Source organism: Propithecus coquereli, unplaced genomic scaffold (genome assembly GCF_000956105.1).
Source record: "Propithecus coquereli isolate 6110/MARCELLA unplaced genomic scaffold, Pcoq_1.0 Scaffold890, whole genome shotgun sequence".
Lineage (NCBI taxonomy): Eukaryota > Metazoa > Chordata > Mammalia > Primates > Indriidae > Propithecus > Propithecus coquereli.
In genome coordinates, this window is record NW_012155174.1 from 214,672 (window position 1) to 229,465 (window position 14,794).

General features: G+C 41.8%; 1 protein-coding gene across 2 annotated transcripts in view; it reads left to right on the plus strand.

The window, feature by feature from the left end:
• Nucleotides 1–14,794, plus strand: part of FAM120A (family with sequence similarity 120A) — a 115,570-nt gene that overhangs the window by 45,084 nt on the left and 55,692 nt on the right. For both annotated transcript variants that reach the window (XM_012664455.1, XM_012664456.1), the window contains exons 4-5: nucleotides 660–788; nucleotides 1,672–1,768. In XM_012664455.1, the coding sequence (XP_012519909.1) occupies nucleotides 660–788; nucleotides 1,672–1,768 (226 nt within the window). The remainder of the gene's footprint in view (nucleotides 1–659; nucleotides 789–1,671; nucleotides 1,769–14,794) is intronic.

The window sequence follows — 14,794 nt, forward strand, 5'->3', positions numbered from 1 at the left end:
TCTCAGTCTGATTACTTTTTCCGGTATCAACTATTTTTGGATAATGAGATATTTCTAATGCTTTATTTCACAGTCTCTGTCATTCTTTCATCAAACATGCCCCACAACAGGCAACAATATCATTTTTCTCTAGTTTAGAGCTGAAGTTGGCCTTTTAAGGTGGACTCAGGTACTTGGTAACTGCATTTATGCCTATAGTTTCAGGGTGTTCTGAGCTCAAACCTAAAAATCATGCCAGTCTAGGCCTTCCTATTTATTAGTGTTGAAAGAAAGGGAGAGGATGGTGGCTCAGGGGTTTCTTTGTGGGCTGCCGTGTGCTTTGCTTGTTATATGGTGCAGGTCCCTGGGCTTGGGATTAGTCATGAGCAGTTTTCAGACTTCTCAAAAGCAGTGAAAGGCTGTCAGATGCTGTTTTTACCTAACATGGTTTGAGCAGCTGAGTTGTATTTGATCGACTGGAAGAAAAACTCAGTTTTTGGAGTTTCAGAACATGAAAGACTTAGGGGCGTCTTAGGGCCAAGATCTCGCCGATGGATCTGATAGGCTTTGATAGGATCGTAGAAGGTAGCTCCGTGTTGGAATTTCTGGGTTGTCCATTCAGATTAGCCTGGTTCTGAGTGCTAACTGCCCGCTGTTGACACATGCATTTGTTTTCTCAGGTCCGGGCCCACCAGCTGGTCTTGCCACCTTGCGACGTAGTGATCAAAGCCGTTGCTGACTACGTCCGCAACATTCAGGACACCTCTGACTTGGATGCCATAGCTAAAGATGTTTTCCAGCATTCACAGGTAAAAAAAAATACAAATTGGCAGGTTTGACAGGATAGGACTTTGCATAGTGGTGTGGCCAGGTTTGGAAGAAAGGGCCTTGAGAGGTGCAAGCTGACTGGACCGGTCTGGGAGCTCTTACTCGGCCTATTAGGCCACTGGGAAGAAGCCCTTGGCCATGGGGCTGAGGTTGCTTGGCCATGCTGCCTGCCAGTTGGGTGAGCTCAAACACTTCACCTGGCTTTTCCAGCCTTACTCCCAGCCTGAACAGAAGAAAGAGGATTCGCTGAGAATCTCTGCTGCTCCTAAGTTCTCTGTCTTAATAGGATCTATATTTCAGAGTTTTCAGAAAATGAACTGTGTCAAATCGGTCAGGTGGTATTAGGAACCTCTGATTTGTCTGTTCCCTTGAGGTGATGCTTAGGGATTTTCTTCTTTTTTTGGGGGAAGTAAGGCATTCAAACGAGTCAGCGTTAGTAGAATAGGTGAGGTTTTGTGGGACTCCTGTTCTGTCTCTGGAGAGCTAAAACCCTGCGTAAGCATATCCCAATCTGTCCACTGTCATCTGTCCCACTTGGTGCAGGTGGCTTGTGAAACCTTCCTGGGCAGGGTCAGAGGCTGAGCAGAGTGGAAGTCAGAGAAGTCCTAGAGCTAGAACCCAGGGCCCTGACTACCACTTTAGAATTCTGCTATTTTAACTATATTGCTTTAAAAGAATTAATGTTTGGTTTGATTCTTCAGTAATAATCTCTTGATTTTCCCTGTAGGTTTTAATGTCATTCTAAATTCTTATCTAACTTGAAAAACTGCAGATTATTATTCATGTGCTGAATTATAAAAAATATGTTAATACACATGACCAGTGGCATACTAATTTACAAAGGTTTTCCTACATTTATTTCAGTCTAGAACAGATGACAAAGTTATTCGATTTAAGAGAGCAATTGGATATTATTCAGCGACTAGTAAGCCTATGTCATTTCATCCAACACATTACTTAGGTAAGTAAATAAAGGCCTCACTGTGATCAACACTGACCATGCAATAATCCAAAGAGGTTGAAATATGCACCATATAATCGTGTAGGTGTATTCTTTTGAAATGTGATTTTCTGCAGTTATACAAATAAGTATAGATGGACTTCCTGGGTAGACTCAGTGGTAATCCCTGAAAATATTGAGGAGCAAGAGAAGACTTATATATTCTTAGAGTGAAGAAGAATCACAGGAAGTCATGATGATGAGACTGACAGGTCATAGTGATGTTGACATCTTGGTGTCTGAGTTGTCTTCTTCTAAATACAGAATTCCCCAAGGACATAGAAGGGCTTGCAAGCAATTTCATAAGTATAGTGGATTTGTGGCTTCTCTTTTGTTACCTTTTTTTTTTTTTTTTTTTTTTTTTTTTGCAAAACACCAAATTTAATTCAGATATTTGAAACTTGGGAATAAAAATATTGTAAGCTGTTAGCCTGAAGCCTGCTTGCATAGTGAACATCTCCTTGGAGGTCATAAAGCACTAAGCTGTAAGTACCATCCTCTTTATCTAATCAAATTTGCCTGTGTAAGGGGCCAGAGCAGTAGAAGTATGAGAGATAGACCACACTCTGGTTTAAATTGTGTTGTTCACTTCGTGTAAGAAGGCTTTGTTCAGGAGACTCTTAACTGGAATTAGACTTTTTATTTGTTTCAGAAGATTAATTCAAGGTTGAAAATGTCCTGAAGAGTTGTGATAGTATTCCTTCGTTTATTCAAGCATAGTGTCTGCTGAGTGCCAGGCAGAGGAGATGCAGAGAACAGAGGTGTGCTGCTGACTGTGGATAACTGTTGGGTGGGTGGGTGGTAGACAGCAAGTGTGGCCTGCACTGATGCTGTGTGATAAAGGAGGAAGGGATGTCAGGAGCCTGGAGATGGGTGAGGTTGAAGGCCAGGGCTGCTTGGCCGTTTCTGCTGGCCCCAGCCTCCCTGGTCTGATGGCAGTAGATGGTGGCAGCCTCCTGATGGGGCACTTGGCTTCCATTTTCCTCCCCTACAGTTTGTTTTCCTCTCAGCAAAGTAAGTTTAAAATGTAAATTGGACCGTGCTACTCTCATCATTAGAATTCCCCATTGGCTTCCCATCACACTTGGAATAAACTTCCAACTTCTTACCCTACTTAAGCCCTATAATCCAGCTCCTACTGACTGCTGGACCACTGGACCATTTGCTCCTCACTCATGAGCCCAGCCTTCTTTCTTGCCTTGAATGAACCGAGCTGGTTTCTGCCTTTGTACCAGCTGTTGTGCCTAGCAGCCTCCTTTCCCTGACTGGCTTGTGTTTGGGTCATTCCGAGTTGTGAGATCCAGGCTTTCATGTTGTTCTCCAAGGTCTTTCTTGACTAACTGATCTTAACTTGACACCAGGCCTTTCCTGGTTGTGAACTAAAATAAAATCTTAAGTTCCCCCCCCCAGCTGACTGAATGGCCTGCCTCTTGGACAAGGGGATGCCCTAAAACTGAGTTGTTGGCCATGAGAAGGGAGATCAGACATGCCTCATCATGCCCCCCTCCTTTCTTGTAGATATCCTTTGTAACTCATACACGCCTATGGCTATGCAAGACAAATCTGCAGGTCCTGAATTAACATAACAAATCACTTGAGTCTGGGTATATGGCCTGTGGCTTTTCTCTCATTAGCTGACTTCCTTAACTTAAAACATTCCAAGTCTTTAGATGAAGTTTCATTTTTTTAACCAATTACAAATCAGAGTCTTTAATTTTTTTTTATTTCAAAATTTTTATGCGAGTACAAACATTTGGGTTACGTATGTTGCACTTGGACTGCCTGAGTCAGAGCTACAAGCGTGTCCATCCCAGACTGAGCGCACTGTACCTGTTAGGTATGAATTTACCCATCCTGTCCTCCCCTGCCTCACCTGCCCAATCCCTGGTGAATGTTACTTCCACATGTGGACATAAGTGTTGATCAATTAGTACCAATTTGATGGTGAGTGCATGTGGCGCCTGTTTTGCCATTCTTGTGATACTTCACTTAGTAGAATGGGCCCCAACTCTATCCAGGATAATACAAGAGGTGCTAGATCACCATCGTTTTTATCTCCATGGTATACATATACCACATTTTATTAATCCACTCATGTTTTGATGTGTGCTGGGGTTGTTTTCATGTTTGCAATTGTGAATTGTGCTGCTGTAAACATTCGAGTGCAGATGTTTTTATTACAGAATGTCTTTTTTTCCTTTGGGTAGATGCCCAGTAGTGGGATTGCCAGATCAAATGGTAGTTTTGCTTTTAGTTCTTTAAGATATCTCAATATTACTTTCCACAGAGGTTGCACTAGTTTGCAGTCCCACCAGCAGTGTATGAATGTTCCTGTCTCCACATCCACACCAACATTTGTTGTTTGGGGACTTTTTGATAAAAGCCAGTCTCACTGGAGTTAAGTCATATCTCATTGTGGTTTTGATTTGTATTTCCCTGATGATTAGAGATATTGAACATTTTTTCATATGTTTCTTGGCCATTAGTCTATCTTCTTTTGAAAATCATACCATGCTCATGGATCAGTGCAATCAACATTGTTAAAATGTCTATACTACCCAAAGTGATCTACAGATTCAATACAATCCCTATTAAAATACCAACATCATTTTTCACAGATCTTGAAAAAATAACTCTATACTTTGTATGAAACCAGAAAAGACCCCGTATAGCCAAAGTAACCTTAAGCAAAAAGAACAAACTGGAGGTATCAATTTACCAGAGTTCAAGCTATGCTACAAGGCTATAGTAACCAAAACATCATGGTACTGGCACAAGAATAGAGACATAGACCCATGGAATAGGACTTGAGAACCCAGACATAAAACTGTTGTCTTACAGCCGTCTGATTTTTGACAAAGCAGACAGAAACATACACTGGGGAAAAGAATCCTTATTCAATAAATGGTGCTGGGAAAACTGGATAGCCACATGTAGAAGACTGAAACAGGATCCACACACCTCTCACAAAAATCAGCTCACAGTGGATAACAGACTTAAACCTAAGGCAGGAAACCATAAGAATTCTAGAAGAGAATGTTGGAAAAACTCTTATAGACATCAGCCTAGACAAAGAATTTATGAAGACGACCCCAAAGGCAATCACAACATCAACAAAAATAAATAAATAGGACCTGAACAAATTAAAAAGCTTTTGCACAGCCAAGGAAACTATCATTAGAGCAAATAGACAACCTACAGAATGGGAGAAAATATTTACATGCTGCACATCTGATAAAGGGCTAATAACTAGAATTTATATAGAACTCAGGAAAATCAGTAATAAAAAAATCAAAATACCCCATTAAAAAGTGGGCAAAGGACGTGAACAAATCAGAGTCTTTAAACCGGTTATCCCCCCCTTTGAGAAGTCCCACCTTTTTGAGTCAAACCAATGTATGTCTTCCATGTATCGATTTATCACCTTATGTGTAATTCTTGTCTCCCTGAAATGTATAAAACCAAACTGTAACCCAGCCACAATGAGTTCACTTGCTCAAAGCTTCTTGGGTGTGGCTCTGGGATGTGGTCCTCAAATTTGACTCAGAATAAACCTCTTTAAGTTATTTTACAAAGTTTGGCTTCTTTTCCTTCCGTGACACAGTCAGACCGCCTGTTTTTACTTCTCTGCACATTTGTAGGCTGCTTTTCTTCACCTTCCTCCCACCCCCGAGAATGTAATGTCGGGGAGTGGGGACCGGGACCTGTTTGTTACCTTCATTCTTGTATCTCCAGTGGATAAATATTTGACTGAATGAATTAATTCACTCACCATTTTTAAATCAGGGAAGTGAAGTGATGAGATGTGTTTTAGGATTACTCTTGGAAAAGGGGCGCAGGGCCTTGGAAGGAGGGAGACGGGTTATATGCCCTTTTGTCAGTTAAGGTGAAAAGTTATCGGATCAGATTGTGCTGTGTCTGCTGTATTCCTGTCAATGGAAAAGAGCCCAAACTCTATAAAATAACTTAAAGAGCTTTATTCTGAACCAAGTTATGTGTGACCATAGCCCAGAGAGCCACACCCAAGAAGCCATGAGCAAGTGGTCTCACTGTGGTTGGGTTACAGTTTGGTTTCATACATTTCAGGGAGACAGGAATTACATATAAAACCGTAAGTCAGTATATGGAAAGCGTACATTGGTTTGGCCCGAAAAGGTGTGACATCTGGCAGGGGTGGTGGGGGGGAGCGTCGGATTACAGGTTGTAAGTGGGTTTAAAGATTGTTTGATTTGTAATTTGTTAAAGAAATGAAGCTTTGTCTAAAGGCTTGGGGTGTTTTAATTTAAGGAAGTTTCTTTTTTTTTTTTTTTGAGACAGAGTCTCACTGTGTTGCCTGGGCTAGAGTGCCGTGGCATCAGCCTAGCTCACAGCAACCTCAAACTCCTGGGCTCAAGCAATCCTCCTGCCTCAGCCTCCCGAGTAGCTGGGACTACAGGCATGCGCCACCATGCCCGGCTAATTTTTTCTATATATTTTTAGCTGTCCAATTAATTTCTTTTTATTTTTGGTAGAGACGGGATCTCGCTCTTGCTCAGGCTGGTCTCGAACTCCTGAGCTCAAACAATCCGCCTGCCTCGGCCTCCCAGAGAGCTAGGATTACAGGCGTGAGCCACCATGCCCAGCCTTAAGGAAGTTTCTTAATCAGAGGCAAGCCACCAGGACTTATACCAAACACATACCCAGATTCAAGTGATCTGTGAAGTAAATTGATGACCTGCAGGTGTGGTTTAAGCTTTGTCTTGTATAGCCTTAGGCCTGTTAATGAGTTACAAAGGACAGTCTCTAAGAATAATGGAGGTGGACATGATGAGGCATGTCTGACCTCCCTTTTCATGGCCAGCAACTCAACTTCAGGGTATTTCTTGGCCAAGAGCAGGTCCATTCAGTCAGCTGGGGTGGGTGGGGGGTGTGTGTAAGATTTTATTTTAATTCACATATCCCACACACAGGAGATGTCTAATAATTGCTTATTGGGATGGTGGGGAGCGTGAATGTTGCCACCAGATTGTGTACATGGCCTTCTGGCCTTAGGCTCCCTGTTTTATTAGACGGGGTCATTATGTGACTATTAAAAGAGAAAACATATGTAAAGTGCTTCAGTGAAGTGCTTGTTAAATCATTTAGTGCCCTTTTAGGCCATTCTGACTACAGGAATACAGATACTGTCAGACAGCAGATACTATCATTGTTATTCTCGTGGGCGGAGTGGCCTAAAAGGCACTGAGTGATTGGATGTTGGAATGAGTGGTGACAAGCCTGAGAGGAGCTCACAGAGGTGGGAGGGGCATCCCGTGTCTCTGGATGTTGTGCTCTTCGTGGAATACTCTGTATGGCAGCCGTACTTTAGATAGTTACTAGAGTGTATTTGGGGCAAGAACATTTACTTAGGAGGAAAAAAATAGGAAAATAAGTGTGGAAAAAGCACACTTAACATACGGCATTGATCTGGGCTAGTAATAGCAATCTTGCAGATGTTTTGAATAGGTAGGGTGTGTTTTAAGTTTGAATGTCTTAACGATATGTATAATATTCTGCCAAGTGCTTTCATGTTCTTATTAAATCATTAAACAACATTTTAGGTAAGCATTTTATAGGTGAAGTTGACTCTTAGAATTCAGTTTCATTTTCACTTTCACTACTCAGTGGTTTATGGGAGCAGTCCCCAACCTTTTTGGTACCAGGGACCAATTTCATGGAAGACAATTGTTCCATGGACAGGATAGGGGGTGGGGTGGGGTGATTTCGGGATAATTCAAGCGCATTGCATTTATTGTGCAGTCAAACCTCTCTGCTGACAATCTGTATTTGCAGCCGCTCCCCCACACTAGCATCACCACCTCAGCTCCACCTCAGATCATCAGGCATCAGATTCTCATAAGAACTGTGCAACCTGTATCCCTCCCACACACAGTTTGCAGTAGGGTTCGTGCTCCTGTGAGAATCTAATGCTACAGCTGATCTGAACGATGGGGAATGGCTGTAAATACAGATGAAGCTTTGCTGGCTTGTCTGCCACTCACCTCCTGCTGTGCCCTGGTTCCTAATAGGTAGGTACTGGTCTGCAGCCCAGGGGTTGGGGAACACAGGTTAGTGGAAAACAGGAGTGTTATTGGCAATGAATTTGGGGTGGTTAGAGTGACACTTTCAAATAGTTTAATGTAGGTGATAACTCTATAAATCCTTCTATAGAGCATATCTTGATGCTTCTGACTATTGCAGAAATTATAATTGTATGGTGAGGGACTAACAAGAAGCACAGGTACAGAATTACAGCAAAGCAGGAAGCTTGGGGCAGTGTAGAATTTCAGGATGTCTGGTGTGTGGCCTGGAATGGCTGAAGGTAATACTGGAGAGAGGTTGAGGCAAGATTTGGAGGAAAGTTTTGTTTCAGACTACATGTACACAATTTGGAACCTGCAGCAATGGATTCTTATAAAAATCACTTTAGTTTTTTTTTCTGTTAACTCTAAAGAAATAAAGCAATGTTAGCTCTCATTGATTTTACCTCTCTATACTACTGAGATCCTACCAGTGAAACTAAGAGGACAATGACTGGAACCCAAGTTGAGGATCTAGAAGAAACAACATGGACTTGGGGAGATGTTTTCTGATATCCCAAGTTAGTACCCAAGATATATTTTCTGTAGAAATGTTTTTATAAATGATGGGTAGGTCGTAAGTAGTCTTTGGTGATCTGTCCTAGAATCCAACCATAGTCCATTATGTTATTCTACAGGAAAACAATTTAGAGTTTTGAACAACTAACATGGGGATATAACTTTTTGTTTATTAGAACCTGTCTTTATTAATCATTCAGAAATTGGAATATATGTAGAGTTTTGAAGAAATTTTAGGGGAATCATACTAGAAGCTTAGAGTATGGCTATTAGCAAAAAAAAATGGGATATTTGGCTCCAACCAGAGGTTTCTAAACCTGGCTGGAATTTTAGATTCTACCTCAAAACTGCTACTTCAAGATCTTAATTGGGCCTCAGGAATTTATATATTTTTTTAAAAATCTTCCTTGCTAGGCACCAGTTGGCATGGCATTTGAGAACCACTTCTCTCACCCTCTGTGCCTTTATTGCTAACCGTGTGGATCTTTTGCAGTGTTGAGGAAAAAACTCCGATCTCCAGTTACTGGGTAGTGTAGAGTTTATGGGAGGAAGTATACACACCCCTGTTGCATTGCCCCAGCAATGCTGAAAGGCATAGTCCAAATAGACATCGGGTATTTTTAAAAGGTGAAAAAAGAATGTATTCTAGTCCATGCTGAGTTCACACTGTAGACTCCCAGAAATTATCTATTCTGAGATTGATTTTTAAAAATAAGTGCTGGTGAGATGAGTACTTACTTACTTAAATATTTACTATGTCATAAATACTGTGCTAGGATCCGTAGATACAGAGATGATTGTGATTTGTCCTTTCTGTCACAGCACATAAAATCTGCTGTAGCTCACCAGGAAATTACCAATCTAAGTGCAAGGATAAATAAGATGTCACAATTCAGTTGGCAAAATATTTGGTTCCCTGCTTACGCCAGTAGCTTCAAAATCACTGGTGGAATTTTAAAAAATATCAAGTAACACAGGTGCTAGAGTCCCACTTCAGACTGTATGAACACTAATGTATATTTTTAAAACTGTGCAAGTGAAACGGAGGCCCACTGAGGCTGCAGAAGCATCCATTGGGTCTCACTGGCCTTCCTCAGTGAAAAGTAACACTTGTTAGGATGCCTAAAATACGAAACACCAACACCACCGAATGCTGATGAGGATGTGGAGCAACAGGAACTCTCATTTGTTGCTGGTGGAATTACAAAATGATACAGCCTCTTCGAAAGACAGTTTGGCAGTTTTTTACAAAACTAAACATACTCTTTCCGTATGATCTAGCAATTGTGCTCTTTGGTATTTACCCAAAGGAATTGAAAACTTAGGTCCACACAAAAACCTGCACCAGATGTTTATAGCAGCTCTATTCGTAATTGCCAGAACTTGGAAATTATCAAGATGTTTTCAGTAGGTTAATGGGTACATAAACTGTGGTACATTCAGATAATGGAGTATTATTCAGCACTACAAAGCCATCAACTATTTAGCTATATAAAGACGTGGAGGAAACTTAAATGCATGTTACTAAGTGAAAGAAGCTAATCTGAAAAGGCTGTATACTGTGCGATTTCAACTGTTGGACACTCTGGAAAAGGCAAAACTATGGAGGTAGTAAAAAGATCAGGAGTTGCCAAGGGTTGGGGTGAGGGAGGGAGGGATGAATAGGCAGATTTTTAGGTCAGTGAAACTACTTTGTATGACACTATAATGGTGATACATGTCATTATACATTTGTCCAAATCCTTACAGTGTATAACACCAAGAGTGAACCCTACTATCAGCTATGGGCTTTAGTTAATAATGTATCAATGTCGGCTCATCACTTGTAATAAATGTACTGCACCAGTGCAGGATGTGTACTCTCTGCTCACATTTCCTTAAAATTGCTCAAAAATAAAGTCTATTAACTTTTTTTAAAAAAGTAAAGAGCTCATTGGTTTGTTCATTTTGTGCCAGGCACCGTGCTGGTTGCTGCATGTGGTAAACAAGACAGCTGTCATTGTTGCCCTTATAGACCAGCATGCGGCTCGTGGGGAAGATGAGCCCCAAGGAATCCTGGAGGAATGAGAACAGGGCGCTCAAGGCAGACCAACCTAATTGAATGAATATATAATTAAGTTAGTGATTGATTCTGACTGATGAGATTAATGTTGAGGGTGAAGTTTCAGGGTTCAGTAGAAATCTAGTAAGGCGTGGATGTGGTAGGAAGTGTATTCCATGCTGAGGAGACAGTGTGTTCAAAAGGCCTGGGGAGAGGACATGGTGTGGAGGAAAAGGGAGAAGAATGGATGGAGCACAGAAAGCAGGGAAGAGTGGTCAGGTGATGTTGAGAGCTGCAGTGCAGCTGCCTTAACTTTAGTCTTAGGATGATAAAAGCTCATTAAAGGATTCTTAACTATAAAAACCTAAGTGATTTTGTAACTGTCATATTACCATGTGTTTGTCAGTAGTAATATCTTAGCCCTCTTATATGTCTCTCCCTGGTCGCATTCCCCCACCCCTCCTACCGTCTGTTTTATATTAATCATTCGCTTGCTTTTCTGGATAATTTTATCATGTCTGTATCCGTCTATACTGAATAGTTTCATTTGTCATTAAATGAAATCATGTAGCATGTATTCTTCTGACTTTTTAACTCAGTGTTTATTATTGGGTTTCATTTATGTTGGTATAGTTCATTTTTTTACTGCTGTATCGCAGTGTATTAATACATACTGATCAATTCTACTGCTGATGGAAAATTGGGCTGTTTCCAGCCGCTTGCCGTATGGATAGCACCACTGAGTGCTCTCACTCGTGCCCAGTGTGTGCAGCAGTGGCATTCCAGGCAACTCCAGCATGGGGTCCTGCTCATGCCTCCAGTCTCATCATGTACTGGCTTATTCTCCCAGCAGAAGTAGAGGACTCCTCCAGTTCCTCCACGTTCTTTCTTTGTCTAATGATTGTGAAATTACATCCCATAGTGGTTTCAGTTTGCATTTCCCTGATTACTAATGAGGTTGAGAATCTTTAACTATATTTATGGTCCTGTTGTGTTTTCTCCATTGTAAAATGCTTGTTCATGTTGTTTGCCTGTGTTTCTATTGGGTTGTTTTTCTTTTTGTGTTGATTCATTAATAGGAATACTTTATGTATATGTATTGGATACTAGTATTCTGTCAAGTATATGGGCTGCAAATATAATCTCCCAATTTGCAGCTTGCATTTTTCTCTCTTTATGATGTACTTGATATCAGAATTCTTAGCTTTAAACTCAGATAGGTAAATTTTTTCATTTATTGTTTATACTATTAAGAAGTCCTGTCGTACATTTATGGATGAAATGATGTCATGTCTGAGATTTGCTTCACAATAAAACAGTAGTGGGGGAAGAAGGGTAGAAATGCAGATGACACACCATCGACCATGTCTGGTAATTTTGAGGGTGGGGTGATGGATATTATCACGTGGCTCATTGTACTGTTTCCTTTACTCTCATGTATGTTTTTAAAGTGTTCATGGGAAAGAAAAAAAATATGAAAGAAGAATTCTGAGGTGATAAACATATTTTGTCTTCCAAAAATTTTACTGATGGCTTTGCCTTTTAAATCTTCCTAGCATTGAATTTTATTTACAATGTGAATAGGGGAATTCCATTTCTTGTTTACCCATGCTGATGACCTGTTGCCTTAGCATCTCACTGAGTAGGCTCTCCCATGCTGTCACGCGTCAGGTCTCTCTAGACATGTGGGTTTGTTTCTGGGCTTGCTTCTGTTGAATTTCTGATTATCCTTGTGCCAGTATTATACCTTCCTAATTACCATAGCCTTGTAATAGTATTTGGTATCTGGTTGGGCAAATCTGCCCATGTAATATTTCTGCAAGAGGTCGAGACTATTCTTTATCCCTTTTCACTTTTGTATACATTTTGTGACCCTTGTGGAGGTCTTGATTAGAATTACATTGATTCTGTAGATCAATTTGGAGAGAAAAATATCTTTAATATAGAGTATATTCAAGAAAATGTTCTATTTCTCTTGATTTGAGTTGTCTTGAATGGCTTTTAATAAACTTTAATTTTCTTCATAAAGGTTTCGTACATCTTTTAGATATATTGCTAAATATTTTATTTTGGGATGCTATTTTTAAGTGTATCTTAAATTATATTTTCAAACTGCTTGTGTATAGGATACAAGCTACTTTTGCAAGTTGATTTTATATGAAACAACTTTGCTCAATTCTTACCAATTTTCATAATTGATTTGTATATTTCTTTGGGTGATTATAACATCTGTAGTTCAGTATCTTCCTTTTTGACCTTCATGATCCACTGAACTGACTGTGACTCAAAGCAGAGTATTTAATAAGAGGTATAATGGTGACTGTTCTTGTCTGGCCTGTGATCTCAAGGGAAAGTCTAATGTCTCACCATCTTAACCTTTCACTCTGTCTCCCCACCTTGTCCGGATTAAGGAAATATCCTCATTAAAGAGATTTAATCTGGGGAGTAGTGTGCTCAGGTGTGCATTTTGATGGCTGGGGCCACAGTGCACAGAGGGGATTGCGGTGGACAAGAGCAGGTAAAGGGAGGTGGGATAGGAAGGTCTCCCAATAGTAGCAGGACACGGCATGGTTGTGTTGCTGGGCCAGGCGCTCCACAGTGGGAAGTAGGAGTACTAGGTGGATTTCACAGATTTTGGGGAGATATTATAGAATGAGCAGATATTAATGCATAGGTATGGAAGCTCAGTGAATAGAAGAATTCAGGAGAAATGGCTCCCAGATTTTTTACTTGATCAGCTCAGATGATGGCACCATTAAGATAGAGATGATTGGAGGAGGAAAAGATTTGGAGGACAGTTTCAGATACAAATTTTCAGGCACCTTCTAGGATCTAAGCACCTGGATCTAGGATCCAGGTAGAGATGTGCAACTGACAGTTGAATATACAGGTCAAAGCGGAGTGAGGAGCTAAGGCCGAGTCCTAGGTTGGGGCTTTGTTGGTTGATGTGTGAGGTTGAGGGGAGCTGTGATAGTCGGTGTGGCAGGTGAAGAAGGCTGGAGACAGTACCCCTTGGGCCAGGTCGAGGAGGAGGAGGAGGAGGAAAAAGAGGAGGAATGGTGTGGTACAGCGAGGGCAGAGGAGACACTCGGAGCACATTTGCTGGCAGCACTGAGTTCTGCTGAGAGGTTGGGTAGGGTGAGGATGCTGCCTGTTAGGTGGAACATCAGCAGAACCGCGCAGGGCGGGCTTCAGCTGCAGTTGGAGCTCCCTAACCTTGAGCAGGTGTGTTTGGTTGGTTGGCCCTCCTCCAGGGGCAAGGGATCCTAAGAAAAATAGTTTTTAGCTTTCCGCCTTCTTCAATACTGAAAGACATAGAGGCGAGGGGGATAGGTGGCAAGTGCCAGTCCTCTAAACCTACCTTTGCTCATTTCCGAAAGAGGTGGGGTTTTGAAATGGGGGGAAGGATTGAACAGGTTTAAATTATTAATATGAGGATGATGACTACTGACGGGGAGGCTGAAGTGCAGAGAAGGTGGTTCTGGTGCACACGTGGTGGTTTCACAGCAGGGGGCGGGGGATGCCTGCTCTCTCATGTCAGACAGCATCCTAATGCCTGGCCTTCAGAAAGTCTAGCCTACCCTAAGCAGTGTGGGGAGGTCACAGAGGGAGCAGACCAAGAGCAGATGTGTAGACAGCGAGACTGCTCCTGCACATAAGGGCAGAAATTTGCAAAGAGGACCATATTGAAATAGGTGCTAATCACTAAGCAAAGAACTGATGCTACAAAATGACCAGCAAAGAGAGAACCTTTGGGTGCAGCAGCTGCTAGGTGCTTGAGAGGGACCTGTGGGGCATTCCATTGGGACAGGAGCCTGCAGTAAGCCTGTGTCCTGACTGGTTCCCGAGGCTGGCCACATGCTACCAGAGCAGGTCAGAGGGACCTCCTTCATACAACCCCAGCAACAGACGATGCAGACCCAGGAGAAAGCAGACATGGCCTGCTGGGAGTGGGCACTCCTGAGTCTAGCTCTTGGGTCAGCCTACACAGGAAAGGGAATTCATGTTGAGAAAGTTGCTTGTGTCAAAGCTGAGAGAGAAACAGGGCTTGTTCTGGTGTGGTGGCTCTGAGTTCTGGCTGTGCGGAACATGGAGGGCATGTCCCTGCGTTGCTGTTGGGTGTGACTCCCTAATGCCTGAGAAGAGCTCCGTGCTGCGTGAAGTTTGCGCGTGCTGGTGCTTCCCCTGCCTGTTGTCTGCAGGCCAAACAGTCCTACTTCATATGTCACCACAGCCCTCAGCCCTGTGTCGCTTTGCTCTATAGATTGTGCTAAAAATTATTTTGAAAATACAGCTATATATCTCCAACAAAGTACACCCCCAAAATCT